At 41.3% G+C, this 12,344-nt stretch overlaps 1 protein-coding gene across 1 annotated transcript; it reads left to right on the plus strand.

Annotated features, from left to right (window-relative positions):
- Positions 1–3,475: 3,475 nt before the first annotated feature.
- On the plus strand, positions 3,476–12,084 carry arg2 (arginase 2). The gene is made up of 8 exons (XM_039786872.1): positions 3,476–3,923; positions 4,006–4,078; positions 8,003–8,177; positions 8,364–8,523; positions 9,464–9,558; positions 9,639–9,743; positions 10,810–10,946; positions 11,087–12,084. The coding sequence occupies exons 1-8, from the start codon at positions 3,810–3,812 to the stop codon at positions 11,275–11,277; spliced, it is 1,050 nt and encodes a 349-aa protein (XP_039642806.1). The 5' UTR covers positions 3,476–3,809; the 3' UTR covers positions 11,278–12,084.
- Positions 12,085–12,344: the final 260 nt, after the last annotated feature.

Genomic DNA, 12,344 nt, shown 5'->3' on the forward strand with positions numbered 1-12,344 from the left:
ATAATGGACAGATAAATTGAATGAAAATAATTTTGGATTTTAGATGCAGCCCTACACGAAACATCAACGTCTGTTTGGTTTTGTCTAACTCGCTTTATTTTTTGCATTGTTCGGCAGTACGGGTCACTGCGTGCATTTCCATGCATCACTAAAGTAACAGAAAATCAACAACAAAAATTCCAAATTGGACCAACTCAAAGTTTTACATTTTTCAAGGTATGTCTTAGTGTAGCTAATACATTTTAAATAATGGGCTGGCTAGAAAGAAGGATTTGTAATAAATACACTGCACATAAACTGCTTTGTAAATCAAAGAGTAATGTGTAGCTATAGGACCTTGGTTGGTTGGACTACGTAGGAGGGTGAGATTTGTGTACGTTGTGGTGCAACGTTTCGCCTGACAGGCTGTAATCAGGGCAGCCGATGGCGCTGTTAAATTCTCGGTATTCTCCACTCTCCAACGCCTGGTGGTGCCAAATGCCTTTCTTTATATCGAAGCGCGAGACCTCAAGCAGGGCCTTTCATTTTTAAGTTACATGCCCAAGTCATGCTGATTACGTCAGGAGACAAACACTTATTGGATGTTTGGTGTCGCTCAGCAACCACTAGCTTTTTTCCTCGTTGCCTACCACAACTAGAACAGACACTGAAGTCGGCAGTGGTAAAATGTCAGTAAGTGCATTTAGCCTACTGAGATACTTGCAGTAGCCTACTTTTTAGAGTGTTTCCATTCTATGCCACTAAATGTGTCTGACAGCTGTGGTGAGGAGTTATTTTGCAGTGGGAGATGCATTTCTGTTATAATGCTTAGTCATTATGATCTTGCTTTTATAATCGGCTATTGACTTCAGGCTGTGTATCTTGTATTATTTACATTATGTTTACTTGTTGGATAATATCCTTCATAAACTCACTGTAACAGAGGGTTAGAGTTAGGGCCTGAGGACCTCATTCTGAGTACATGTGTTTGAAGAACTTAAGGCTATGCATAAGAGCCCTTATGTAACCACCGGGCATGGGTGGGGAGGAGGGGAGCAGAAGTGCAGATGCTTGAAGTATAAAGGCTAAAAGCACAACAATGTATCCTAAGTCAAGACACGTCAACACCATGTTAAAGAAAGGTTACATAACATACTACGGGAGGTTGTTGAGTTACTGTTGGCGCGTGTTGATGCAAGTGCTATAAGAACTGGAGACGAGACTGCCTTTCTTCAGTCACATCGGTGTAATTTTGGTGGTGGCTCTTCCCTGCAAGCAATAAATGAAAAAAAGCTTATTTTACAGAGATATTGTGTCTACTGGTATTGCCAACTATCAGCTTATACTAGACTAAAATCTGATTTTTTTTTTTGGAGTATTTTCCACAACAGCAGATTAAGATTACATACAAAACATATGATATTATACAATACACTACCCTGTTTCTTAAGCTCTATCTCCACCAGATAAACATCAGTGAGCTACAGACAGCCCACCCAGACGGATTCTATCATCATCGCTGGCGATTTTAACCACGCAGATCTCAACACTGTTGTCCCCCAGTTCCATCAACATGTGAACTTTCCTACAAGAGAAAGTAACACCCTGGACTTATTGGTTTACACCTCACACAAAAGATGCATACAAAGCCTTTCCCCCTCCCTCACATCGGCCCCTCTGACCACATCACTGTCATGCTAATACCTGTATGCAGAACAGAGATGAAAGTCACCAAACCAGTTCTGGGGACTTCAGGACTGCTTTGACACCACTGACTGGAATATGTTTAAGCAGGCAGCTACCTAGAACAACCATACAGACATTTGAGGAGTATTCGTACGCTGTCACTTCATACATTAAGCAAATGCATTTGCTGATGTAACCACCACCCGAACCGTCACAACACGGGCTAACCAGAAGCCATGGCTGACAGGAGAGGTCCACGGGCTACTGAGGGCCAGGAACGCCGCCTTCAGAGAACAAATTCAGAAAACCCTCTCCAAGATCAACACCCGCAAGGCTGCAGGTCCAGACAACATCCCTGGTCGTGTGCTAAAGGACTGTTGCAGAGGTCAACGCTTCTCTGAGTCAGGCTTTTGTTCGGTCATGCTTCAAAGCCACCACCATCATACCTGTTCCAAAGAAGCCCTCTCCATCCACTTTCCATGACTATCGCCCTGTTGCATCATGTAGTGCTTTGAAAGGCTAATCATGGCTCACATAAAACCCACCTTCCCCTCCCAACCGTGGACCCCTACCAGTTTGCATACCGAGGTAACAGATCCACCAAGGATGCAATCTGTTCTGCTCTTCACCCGGCACTCACCAAAAACTCCTACGTCAGAATGCTGTTCATAGACTTTAGCTCAGCATTCAACACCATCAATCCTAAGCAGCCGGTCCAGTTGATCTGCAAACTGGACCGGCTGGGGCTCAGCACTTCACTATGTAACTGGCTGCTGGACTTTCTTAGCGAGAGGCCTCAGGCAGTACGGGTCGGCAGCAGCACATCAAGAACCACCATTCTGAGCATGCCCCCCCCAAGGTTGTGTGCTCAGCCTTCAGCCCTTCACGCTGCTGCAGAATTGACAATAAAGTTGTCTTGATGGCATTAGTGCATCACTCATATACAATGTATAAAAACATTAATGTTTCTGCATAATGAGTACTTTTACTTCTGATGAAGTAGTCTACATTTTGCTAATAATATTTTCAAAATTAAGATTTTGAATGTAAAAGTTTTACAGTTTTTTTTACAGTGAGCTAAAGCAGTGTTTCCCCAAATTGGGGTATAGTACCCTTAGGGGTACTTTGGAGTACTGCAGGGGTATGGGAATTTTTTTTAAGGCATAATTCCTAAAATAATTATACTATAATAACGAATGAATTTAGAGATGGATTCTAAACTAAATAATAAACTAAAATGTAGGCTATAGCATTTAAGTGTTTTCAGTTAGTTACAAGGTTGTTGTTTGGCCTAAACAGGTGCAGCGCTGTATTGTATTACCTCTTTGTATACTTTATATTTTTTTAAATTTTACCAAAAATGTTTTGCACTGGAAAAAAAAAAGAGTTTTGAGAACAACTGAGGGTTGAATGCTTCTTCCACCACTGTTAGGCCCCAGACACCTGCTACACGATATCTGCCTATGTAAAGATGTTTATAAAGACGGTTTGTGTTTTCACCTTGACCTGAAATGCGATATGTTTACGGACATCATGGAACACATGTTGACAAAAAAAACTGGGCCAACTGCTATCATGTAAACAATTCTGTCAGTCCCGCTTGGCTCCTTCTCTGGAAATTTCCACCTACTGTAGATGAGAGTGCAGGACAGCGCTTCACAGGAAACATTACATGACCATGGCCCACATCAGACAGGCCACGCCCACATAGCGAACCCACTTATTTCGCCATCTCCTATTGGCTACACCGAAGGTGTGTCATTTAACCGGACGTCAGACGCTGTATATGAAAACAGGACGCACTGCGCTGCCAGTACAAGAGTTTACAACAGGTCCTGAACGCATTAGCACCACTGAGAATTCCAAAAATATTTAAACAAAGTTACTTTTTCTAAGAAAAGGGTAGGGCGTAATAATCTTTTTTTTTCTTTTTTTTTTCTAAAACCCTCCTTTTCACCAGCTAATGAATATTAAGTAGGATTTAGGAGCAATAAGACCGGCCTCCTGCACCAACGCGACCACATCCAGCATCCACCCGCGCAACCTCTCACAGCGCTTTCATCAGACTTTTTTTGGGGGGGTCGGCGACTGGGATCGGATTGGTTTGGACCGCGACGGTTCTGAGTTTTGAATAGAAAAAAAAAATGGCTTTGAGAGGACCTCTATTCCGTCTTCTCAGAACTCAACTCGGCCACACATGCCAACAAAGCAGAGCTCAGTCTGTGGCTGTACTTGGAGCTCCGTTTTCAAAAGGACAGGTAATAAACTTTTTTTTAATCTTAATTTTCAAATAACATCTGAAACACCGACTTAACTCCTTTCTGTTCATTTTTCTAACAGAAAAGGAGAGGCGTGGAGCACGGCCCTAAGGCCATCAGAGATGCGGGGCTCATCGACCGGCTCTCCGCTTTAGGTAGGTGAAGGGAAGGGAGGATAATAATGGAGCAGCCGGTGCCGCCGCGTTATGTAACAGTGGATGGGTGTAACATGCAGGTTCGCGTGCCAGGATTTAGACAGATTTATCGTCCACCTTTCTTACCACGGGGAAGGCTGTAAATTGAAACATCAGACATATGTTGCCTGGGAGAGGTTAGCCTGCTCCAGCACACATGCTTTAGAGAACAAAGTGATCTCTGCCGGCTGCTTAATCCTGTTGACATAAAATCCTTAAGATCCTTTCACTGACACAATGAAGCCTATAGGGATATTATAGTGATACCGTTGTAATTAGCCAGGATATATTTAGGATACATTGCCATTATCTTCATTTTGTAGTCCTAATAACCTACATCACAAACTTATCTTTTTATTTTGTGTAGCCTGTCATTTTTTTGTGTGCAAATGGTTCGATAGCAGAACAGGCACAATATATATAGCCGTCATGAATTCATAATGATGATGGGAACCCTTTTCGAAATACGATAAGGATGAAGTAAATAATGGCGACTACTGAACTCATGATAAAGCGTCCCTCCGTTCCCCCGGACAGTGTGGTAACTGCACACCATACTGCACCGTGCAAGATTCTTTCTTTTCTTCTCTCACGCTCGGATAAAGCAGCCACATGTCTGGCTTAGTCATTCTCGGAAGGGCGCAGGAAGAGGATAGGCTGATGTGTTTCCACTCTGTCGTCACTGCAGACAGACTCTCTCTCCCTCCCCTCCCTCCCTCCCTCCCTCCACTCCACTGCAACAACTTCTTTTTTCGTTGCAACCGACACACCGACAGTTTTCTGGGAGGACAAAAAAAAAGAAAAAGAAAAAAAAGAGGAGAGCTGCTTTGATGAGATGAAAGATCCGTTCTTTATTTTTTATGCTCAGGTCAACGGTTGCTCATCTGTGCTTGATATCTCACGCCACCATAACAAAGACTATTTACCGAAGAGACCGGTGATGTGATATAGAGGAACGAACAGTCAAGACATGATTACAAGGATTTATAGTAGCCTATTATGAAGGTCACTTTAAAGTCTGCCTAGGATTAAAGTCTATCTGTAGTCCAGAGACACAGATAAGTCTCTTATGAAAACCAAGGACACACTGAAGATAAATATGGCACAAATTAGTATTTGGTACACTAAAGTAATGAGGTCTTTAACAAACTATTTGTATTGTGATTTGTGAGAATTATTAGTACTGAAACTGTTTTGTATTGGATTTAGATCATTACAAATGACCGTTAAAGTTAGCCCAAAGTAGTTTCTAATTTTTTTTTTAAACTTTAAGAAAAAAAAAAAAACTTTTTCACCGTACACCTGAGTCTGCTGTAGGCAGCATTATCTTGCAAAATAGTATAATTATACTATAAGAAAAAGAAAAACACCACAGCCTATGAGCAGGTCACTATATGTATTTAGTTGATTTTAAAATTTTACTCGCTTTTAAAGCTCAAAACGATTTTTATTGTTTAATATTAATTGTTATGTTGTATTGCTATTTGTCTTATTTCTTCAATTTATTCTAATTTATTTATTTAATGTTATGTATTTAATTTTAAAACCAGTCTTAAGCCAGGGGTGCCTGCTGACTCCACAGAAGATTCAAATAAGGCTACCATATGTATGATAAGCCTACTATAAATACACTCATTATAGAGTATAACACAGTCTAAGTATAAATCTACTATTATTATACCACAGTTGACACAATGTCACTGTAAACTCACTGCTGAGTTCCACAGAAGGTTGGTCCATATTAATATATTAAAAATGTACAGTAATTGTCACACAATGGATAATCTAGGTGTGTGATGGTAAGGGACAGCAGTACCTGTTCCTGTGTTGCAGCCAATTAAACAAACCCAGAGCGTTAACAGCATTTGCCGGGCAATCCTAGGGTCTCTGGTCCCAGACATCTGCTCGTCAGCTGTAAACATCAGATGTTGTGCAAAAGGTGTCGCCATTTTGCACCGTTTCTTAAACCCCTTTTATGATATTGGAAATTACATTGTTTCATGTTGAGAGCTAAATCTCAGTTAGGGGTCATTTTAGGCTGCTCTACAGTATCTAGTATACAATAAAGTCCCAGGGTCTTCCTTCTGGTGGCTTGATGCCAATTTGGCAGCAGTGAAAAGAGATACAGCTGCCATGTCACTAGCTGACCCCAATGGAGGAAACCAAACCCTAACTGAACTAAATACCATGTCATCTTTACACTGGTGTCATGTTTGTCCAAACTGTCTTAGTACAAAAAAAAACACATGTATATAATAATAATAATAATAATAATAATATCACAATACATATGCATATGTATATATATATATATATGTATATATATATATATATATATATATATATATATATATATATATATATATATATAAAAACAATATCAGTAATCATAGGGACTTTACTGTACTGTACAGTAAAGTGCATTGCAATTCACAGTAAACAGAAGCAGAACTTGCAGTCTGTTGCTGCTTAAAACATTTCTGAATTGTCCTGCAATAGATTCTTACAGTTGCACCAAGACAAGGGCTATTCCTGTCCTGTCTACGAATGGTAATGAACCACATTGGTTCCCCTTAGATCAGCAGAGTAACACTACACTGCCATAAAGGCTCATATTGCCAGATGAACCTCTAAGATCACATCACTTGTTTACTTGCAATCCGCGTCCGAAAAGCAAGTGGAGTTCGTTTAGTCTTTACTGCTGCGGCTATCTAGTAGGCTGCAGGGCGGAACCTGATCTGACATGGGACACTGGACAGTGGAAAGTGCTTTGTCACTTATGTTCCACTGGCATTGAATGAATCAGCCTCCTCAAAACCCCCCAACAACAAAAAAATAAAACAAAAGCTGCCTCCTTTCTTCTTTTTTCAAAAAAAAATTTTTTTTTAAAACACAAAAAAACATTTACCCAAACGACATTGAATACCTCCCCCCCGTGGTTGCTTCCATGCAACAGCCACTGTGTCCATCAACAGCTCCATGTCCTGGTGTAAAACTGTGAACCATTGCTCAGTCACTGTGAACCTCACCAAAAGAGTGACTCAGCTAGATGCCTTAAAGGCAGCGTTGACAATGTTTAAAAGCTAGCATGGTTTTGAAAGTAGCATCTCCTCGGGGCTCCGTCTTACATAGTGTAAAGACTATTTCAAACAATATATAAAAAAGTAAATAGTTACCCTGCTACGTCCTGCTATGCCCTGCTATGCCCTGCAGTTCCCTGCTACACCGTGTAAAGCCCTACAGTGCCCTGCTATGCCCTGCAGTGCCCTGCTACACCATGTAAAGCCCTGCAGTGCCCTGCTACACCACGTAAAGCCCTGCAGTGCCCTGTTACACGTAAAGCCCTGCAGTGCCCTGCTACACCACGTAAAGCCCTGCAGTGCCCTGTTACACCACGTAAAGCCCTGCAGTGCCCTGCTACACCACGTAAAGCCCTGCAGTGCCCTGCTACGCCATGTAAAGCCCTGCAGTGCCCTGCTACGCCATGTAAAGCCCTGCTACGCCATGAGCTACTACAACTACTATTTCTAGTCATAGTTCCATTATCTTTATTGTGACTATTACTGCCACTGTTCATCACACCCCCAACCGGCACCGTCAGACACGGCCTACCAAGAGCCTGGGTCTGTCCGAGGTTTCTTCCTAAAAGGGAGTTTTTCCTCACCACTGTCGCACTAAATGCTTGCTCTTGGGGGAATTACTGGAATTGTTGAGTCTTTGTTAATTATAGGGTGTGGTCTAGACCTACTCTACCTGTAAAGTGTCTTGAGATAACTCTTGTTATGATTTCATACTATAAATACAATTGAATTGAATTACCAACCCTGCCGTTAAAAGCATCAAGTGCTTTAAGTGATGGCAGCTTCTTGTCTTTGTGTTCCCCAGACTACTCCGTCCACGACTTTGGCGACCTCAACTTCCACCACCTTGAGAAGGATGAACCCTACATGGATGTAAAGTTCCCTCGCACTGTGGGTGGAGCCAATAAGATGCTGTCAGGCGCAGTGAGCAGAGCTGTCGGTGCTGGGCACACCCTTGTCATGCTGGGAGGGGATCACAGGTAATTATGTAACAATAAATGTACTGCTTGTAAACAGCACTTGCCCTGAAAGCATGTAGTACAACTAGTACAGTATTTAGGTGTTACTGTATAGCTTTTTAGCCTTGCAAAGATACTCTTGTCCTCGCGAATTCGACTGATAAATAAAAACACCAGATATTTATAAGACTGTCCTTCTTTTCATAGCCTTGCTATTGGATCAGTGGGAGGCCATGCCCAGCAGTGTCCTGACCTTTGTCTCATCTGGGTTGATGCTCATGCAGATATTAACACGCCAATGACTTCTCCATCAGGAAACCTGCACGGCCAGCCTGTGGCATTCATGCTCAAAGAGCTGCAAGACAAGGTGAGGAGAAATAGTAGGAGTCACAAAACATGTCTGTAATGTAGACTGGATCTCTTTGCAGCAGTAGAACAGTATTTTAGAAAAAGGAAATCACTGTCACGGAGGACAAATCGCGAGAACCCAACATTCTAACGTCAGAATCATATCATTTGACTTGTTTTGATGAAGGTGCAGTAAGATCAACTTCATCAGTTTCAGTGTATAACTAATAAACTTGTTATGTGCCTCGGGATTATCATTTTACGGAAAAAAACGCATGAAGTAATTGAGGAACCCCCGTAAATTTATAACAACTGGTAGAAAGTGCAACAATGGGAACTTCCTTTTATGCCCCTGTGCACAGACAGGCCCCACACCCATCCTACATAGGAAAAAGACACCCAGACTGAAAAAGATGCAGGACGTAAAAAAAGAAATAATGGATTGGATTACTTTTGACATGCTAACAATAACCTTTGTTATCACCCAATGGAGTGCAGCAGGAATGAGTCTTAAAACCCAGAAATGTCTTAGCTTTTTTTTGCATTTCTGGTTCCATCATCTTAAAGTCACTGGGCTCTTTGTTTAGATGCCAGACACGTGGCTAACTAACTGCAAAGGTCATGTCCACGAAGATGGGAAATCAGTTGGTGCATGCAACTGTGGTGTAGTTTGTAAATAGCCTAACGTCTGTTCTTCCTGCGATTGCATTTACGCTTCAAAATCATAAACGTGGTGTTCATTTGTGAAGGTTATCTTGCTGAACGCAGAGCTTATTTTCTGCTACGATCAAAAAAACACTGGAAAAAGCCCATTGGCTGAACTAGAGTGACGCTAACCTCCGGGTCGGCCTACAAAAATACACCATCGCCGCAACACTAAGGTTGAATTTTTTTTCTTTCTGTCCCTACATACATATACATTCTATATAATATAATCTGTTTTTATCGGTCTACCACAGATGCCAGCTATCCCAGGGTTCACCTGGACGAAGCCATTCCTCTCCTCGAGGGACCTGGTGTACATCGGACTGCGGGACGTTGACCCCGGAGAGCAGTAAGCACATACTATCATGTATGCACTGTAAAAAAAAAAAAAAAAATAGTTCTTGATGTTTTTAATTGTGTTTGTTACAGCCACATCCTGAAGAACCTTGGTATCCAGTACTTCACCATGAGGGATATCGACAGACTAGGCATCCAAAGGGTTATGGAAGTTACTCTTGACCATCTTCTGTCAAGGTACCTTTACGGATTATGACATTCGCTTACTGATAAAGGTCCCATGACATGCTGCTTTTTGGATGCTTTTATATAGGCCTTAGTGTTCCCCTAATACTGTATCTGAAGTCTCTTTTATATAGACCTTAGTGTTCCCCTAATACTGTATCTGAAGTCTCTTTTATATAGACCTTAGTGGTCCGCTAATACTGTATCTGAAGTCTTTTATATAGGCCTTAGTGGTCCCCTAATACTGTATCTGAAGTCTCTTTTATATAGGCCTTAGTGTTCCCCTAATACTGTATCTGAAGTCTCTTTTATATAGACCTTAGTGGTCCGCTAATACTGTATCTGAAGTCTTTTATATAGGCCTTAGTGGTCCCCTAATACTGTATCTGAAGTCTCTTTTATATAGGCCTTAGTGGTCCCCTAATACTGTATCTGAAGTCTCTTTTATATAGGCCTTAGTGGTCCCCTAATACTGTATCTGAAGTCTCTTTTATATAGACCTTAGTGGTCCGCTAATACTGTATCTGAAGTCTCTTTTATATAGACCTTAGTGGTCCGCTAATACTGTATCTGAAGTCTTTTATATAGACCTTAGTGGTCCCCTAATACTGTATCTGAAGTCTCTTTTATATAGACCTTAGTGGTCCCCTAATACTGTATCTGAAGTCTCTTTTATATAGACCTTAGTGGTCCACTAATACTGTATCTGAAGTCTCTTTTATATAGGCCTTAGTGGTCCCCTAATACTGTATCTGAAGTCTCTTTTATATAGACCTTAGTGGTCCCCTAATACTGTATCTGAAGTCTCTTTCCCGAAATTCAGTCTTGGTGCAGAATTACAGCCACTAGAGCCAGTCCCACAATGCACTTTCCTTAGGATGTGCCATTTCTGTGTCTGTAGCTTTAAATGCTATTGAGGAGGAGAGAAACATAATGATTGTGTGATTATTTATTAGGTTTAATACTCAACTTTTAAAAAGCGGTTACGTTCATTTGATAAAAACCAAATGATTGCTCACGTCTGAGTTGAAGTGAACCTTAAATCCACACTTGGAACTTTCTCACCTTCTCGGAACAGAAAACAGCGACCGATCCACCTGAGCTTCGACATCGACGCGTTCGACCCGTCTCTGGCTCCAGCCACGGGAACGCCGGTGAACGGAGGTTTGACCTACAGGGAGGGAATCTACATCACAGAGGAAATCCACAACACAGGTACAGACGACTGCAAAATTTGGTCGAAACATCCCTCATAAAGACCGCTTCAGACACCTTGAATTTTTTTTCTGTCCTTTCGAGGACTTTTATTTGGTCAAGTATCCCGTATTTGACTTGTGAACGTGATTGCTGCGCAGGTCTGCTGTCAGCCATGGACCTGGTAGAAGTAAACCCAGTGCTGGGAGCCAACCGCGAAGCCGTGGAGGCCACGGCCTCCTTAGCGGTCGACGTCATCGCGTCGTCTCTGGGACAGACGAGAGAAGGCGCCCACGCCGCCATCGATGAGATTCCCTCTGCGAAGGACGACACAGAGCAGCTTTGCCTCTGAGAGCATGAAGCAAAGCTTTGAACTCTATCAACCTCAACCCTGAGCATTCCGCAATTCTGAATACAAGACTAAAGACCGAAATCTAACGGTCGCTAACGGTTTTGTTCTCTTGTTATGTTTCATGAAGAAAACTAAATAACGTCTGAAATCATTCATTTTAACCCAGAAAAGGGCTTTACGGATTTGGAGGAGAAAAGTTCACATTATTAATGCTGAGATAAAAAAAAAAAAAAGCCCTTGACAAAATCGACTGCTACACTTCATTTCATTTTAAGCAATAATACTAACTCATTTTGCTCCTGTTTAACACGTGATGTGTTAAGAGGACACAGCTGTCATATTTATTATGCATTTGGTTTTTTGAAGAGAATGAATCCGCTTCAGAGGTATGATAAACCAAGCTCGACTCCGTTTGAATTCCACTGTATAACGTGGGCTCTTGACAACTGTTTTTGTGGCTGCGCTGGTTAACTAAAAAAATAGAAAGGATGGGTTTGCACTTTTGGACCACCTGTGGTTACTGTATTTTCTTTAGAGATTACTTTTGTATTTTCACCATGAACCTACCAGTACATGTATTCGAATGACTGTGTATAAATATTTATTGACTTCATAAGTATTAATTGGTTTGAAAACTGTTAATATCCAGCTTTGATTGAAATGCTGGTAAAAAAAGAAAAGAAAAAAGAAATTGCATAATTAAGCTTGAACTGATCTAATCTTTGACTTGATGTGGTCACTAACCGACTATTGTCCTTGTAACAAAGAGTTTATATTTTGGTCTTCCATAAATGTGATTACATTTTTCGTCCATGTGTAAAGGTGTCTTATTTCCTCCATAGTATCATAACCTAGTAGGTATATAACTAAACACAAAAGTACACTGAGGCTGATGGGAATGCAATTAGTTCTGCAAATATATGGTCATAACCCAAAGAGTTTGACAAATTACATTTTGACCTGATGGTCGTGCTAGATGAAAAAAAATAAAAAAATCAGACAATCACCAAAGTTATTACAATTCATCCTCAAGGGATGCCAATCCATCCAATGAGCCATTTCACTAA

Source organism: Perca fluviatilis, chromosome 20 (assembly GCF_010015445.1).
Source record: "Perca fluviatilis chromosome 20, GENO_Pfluv_1.0, whole genome shotgun sequence".
Lineage (NCBI taxonomy): Eukaryota > Metazoa > Chordata > Actinopteri > Perciformes > Percidae > Perca > Perca fluviatilis.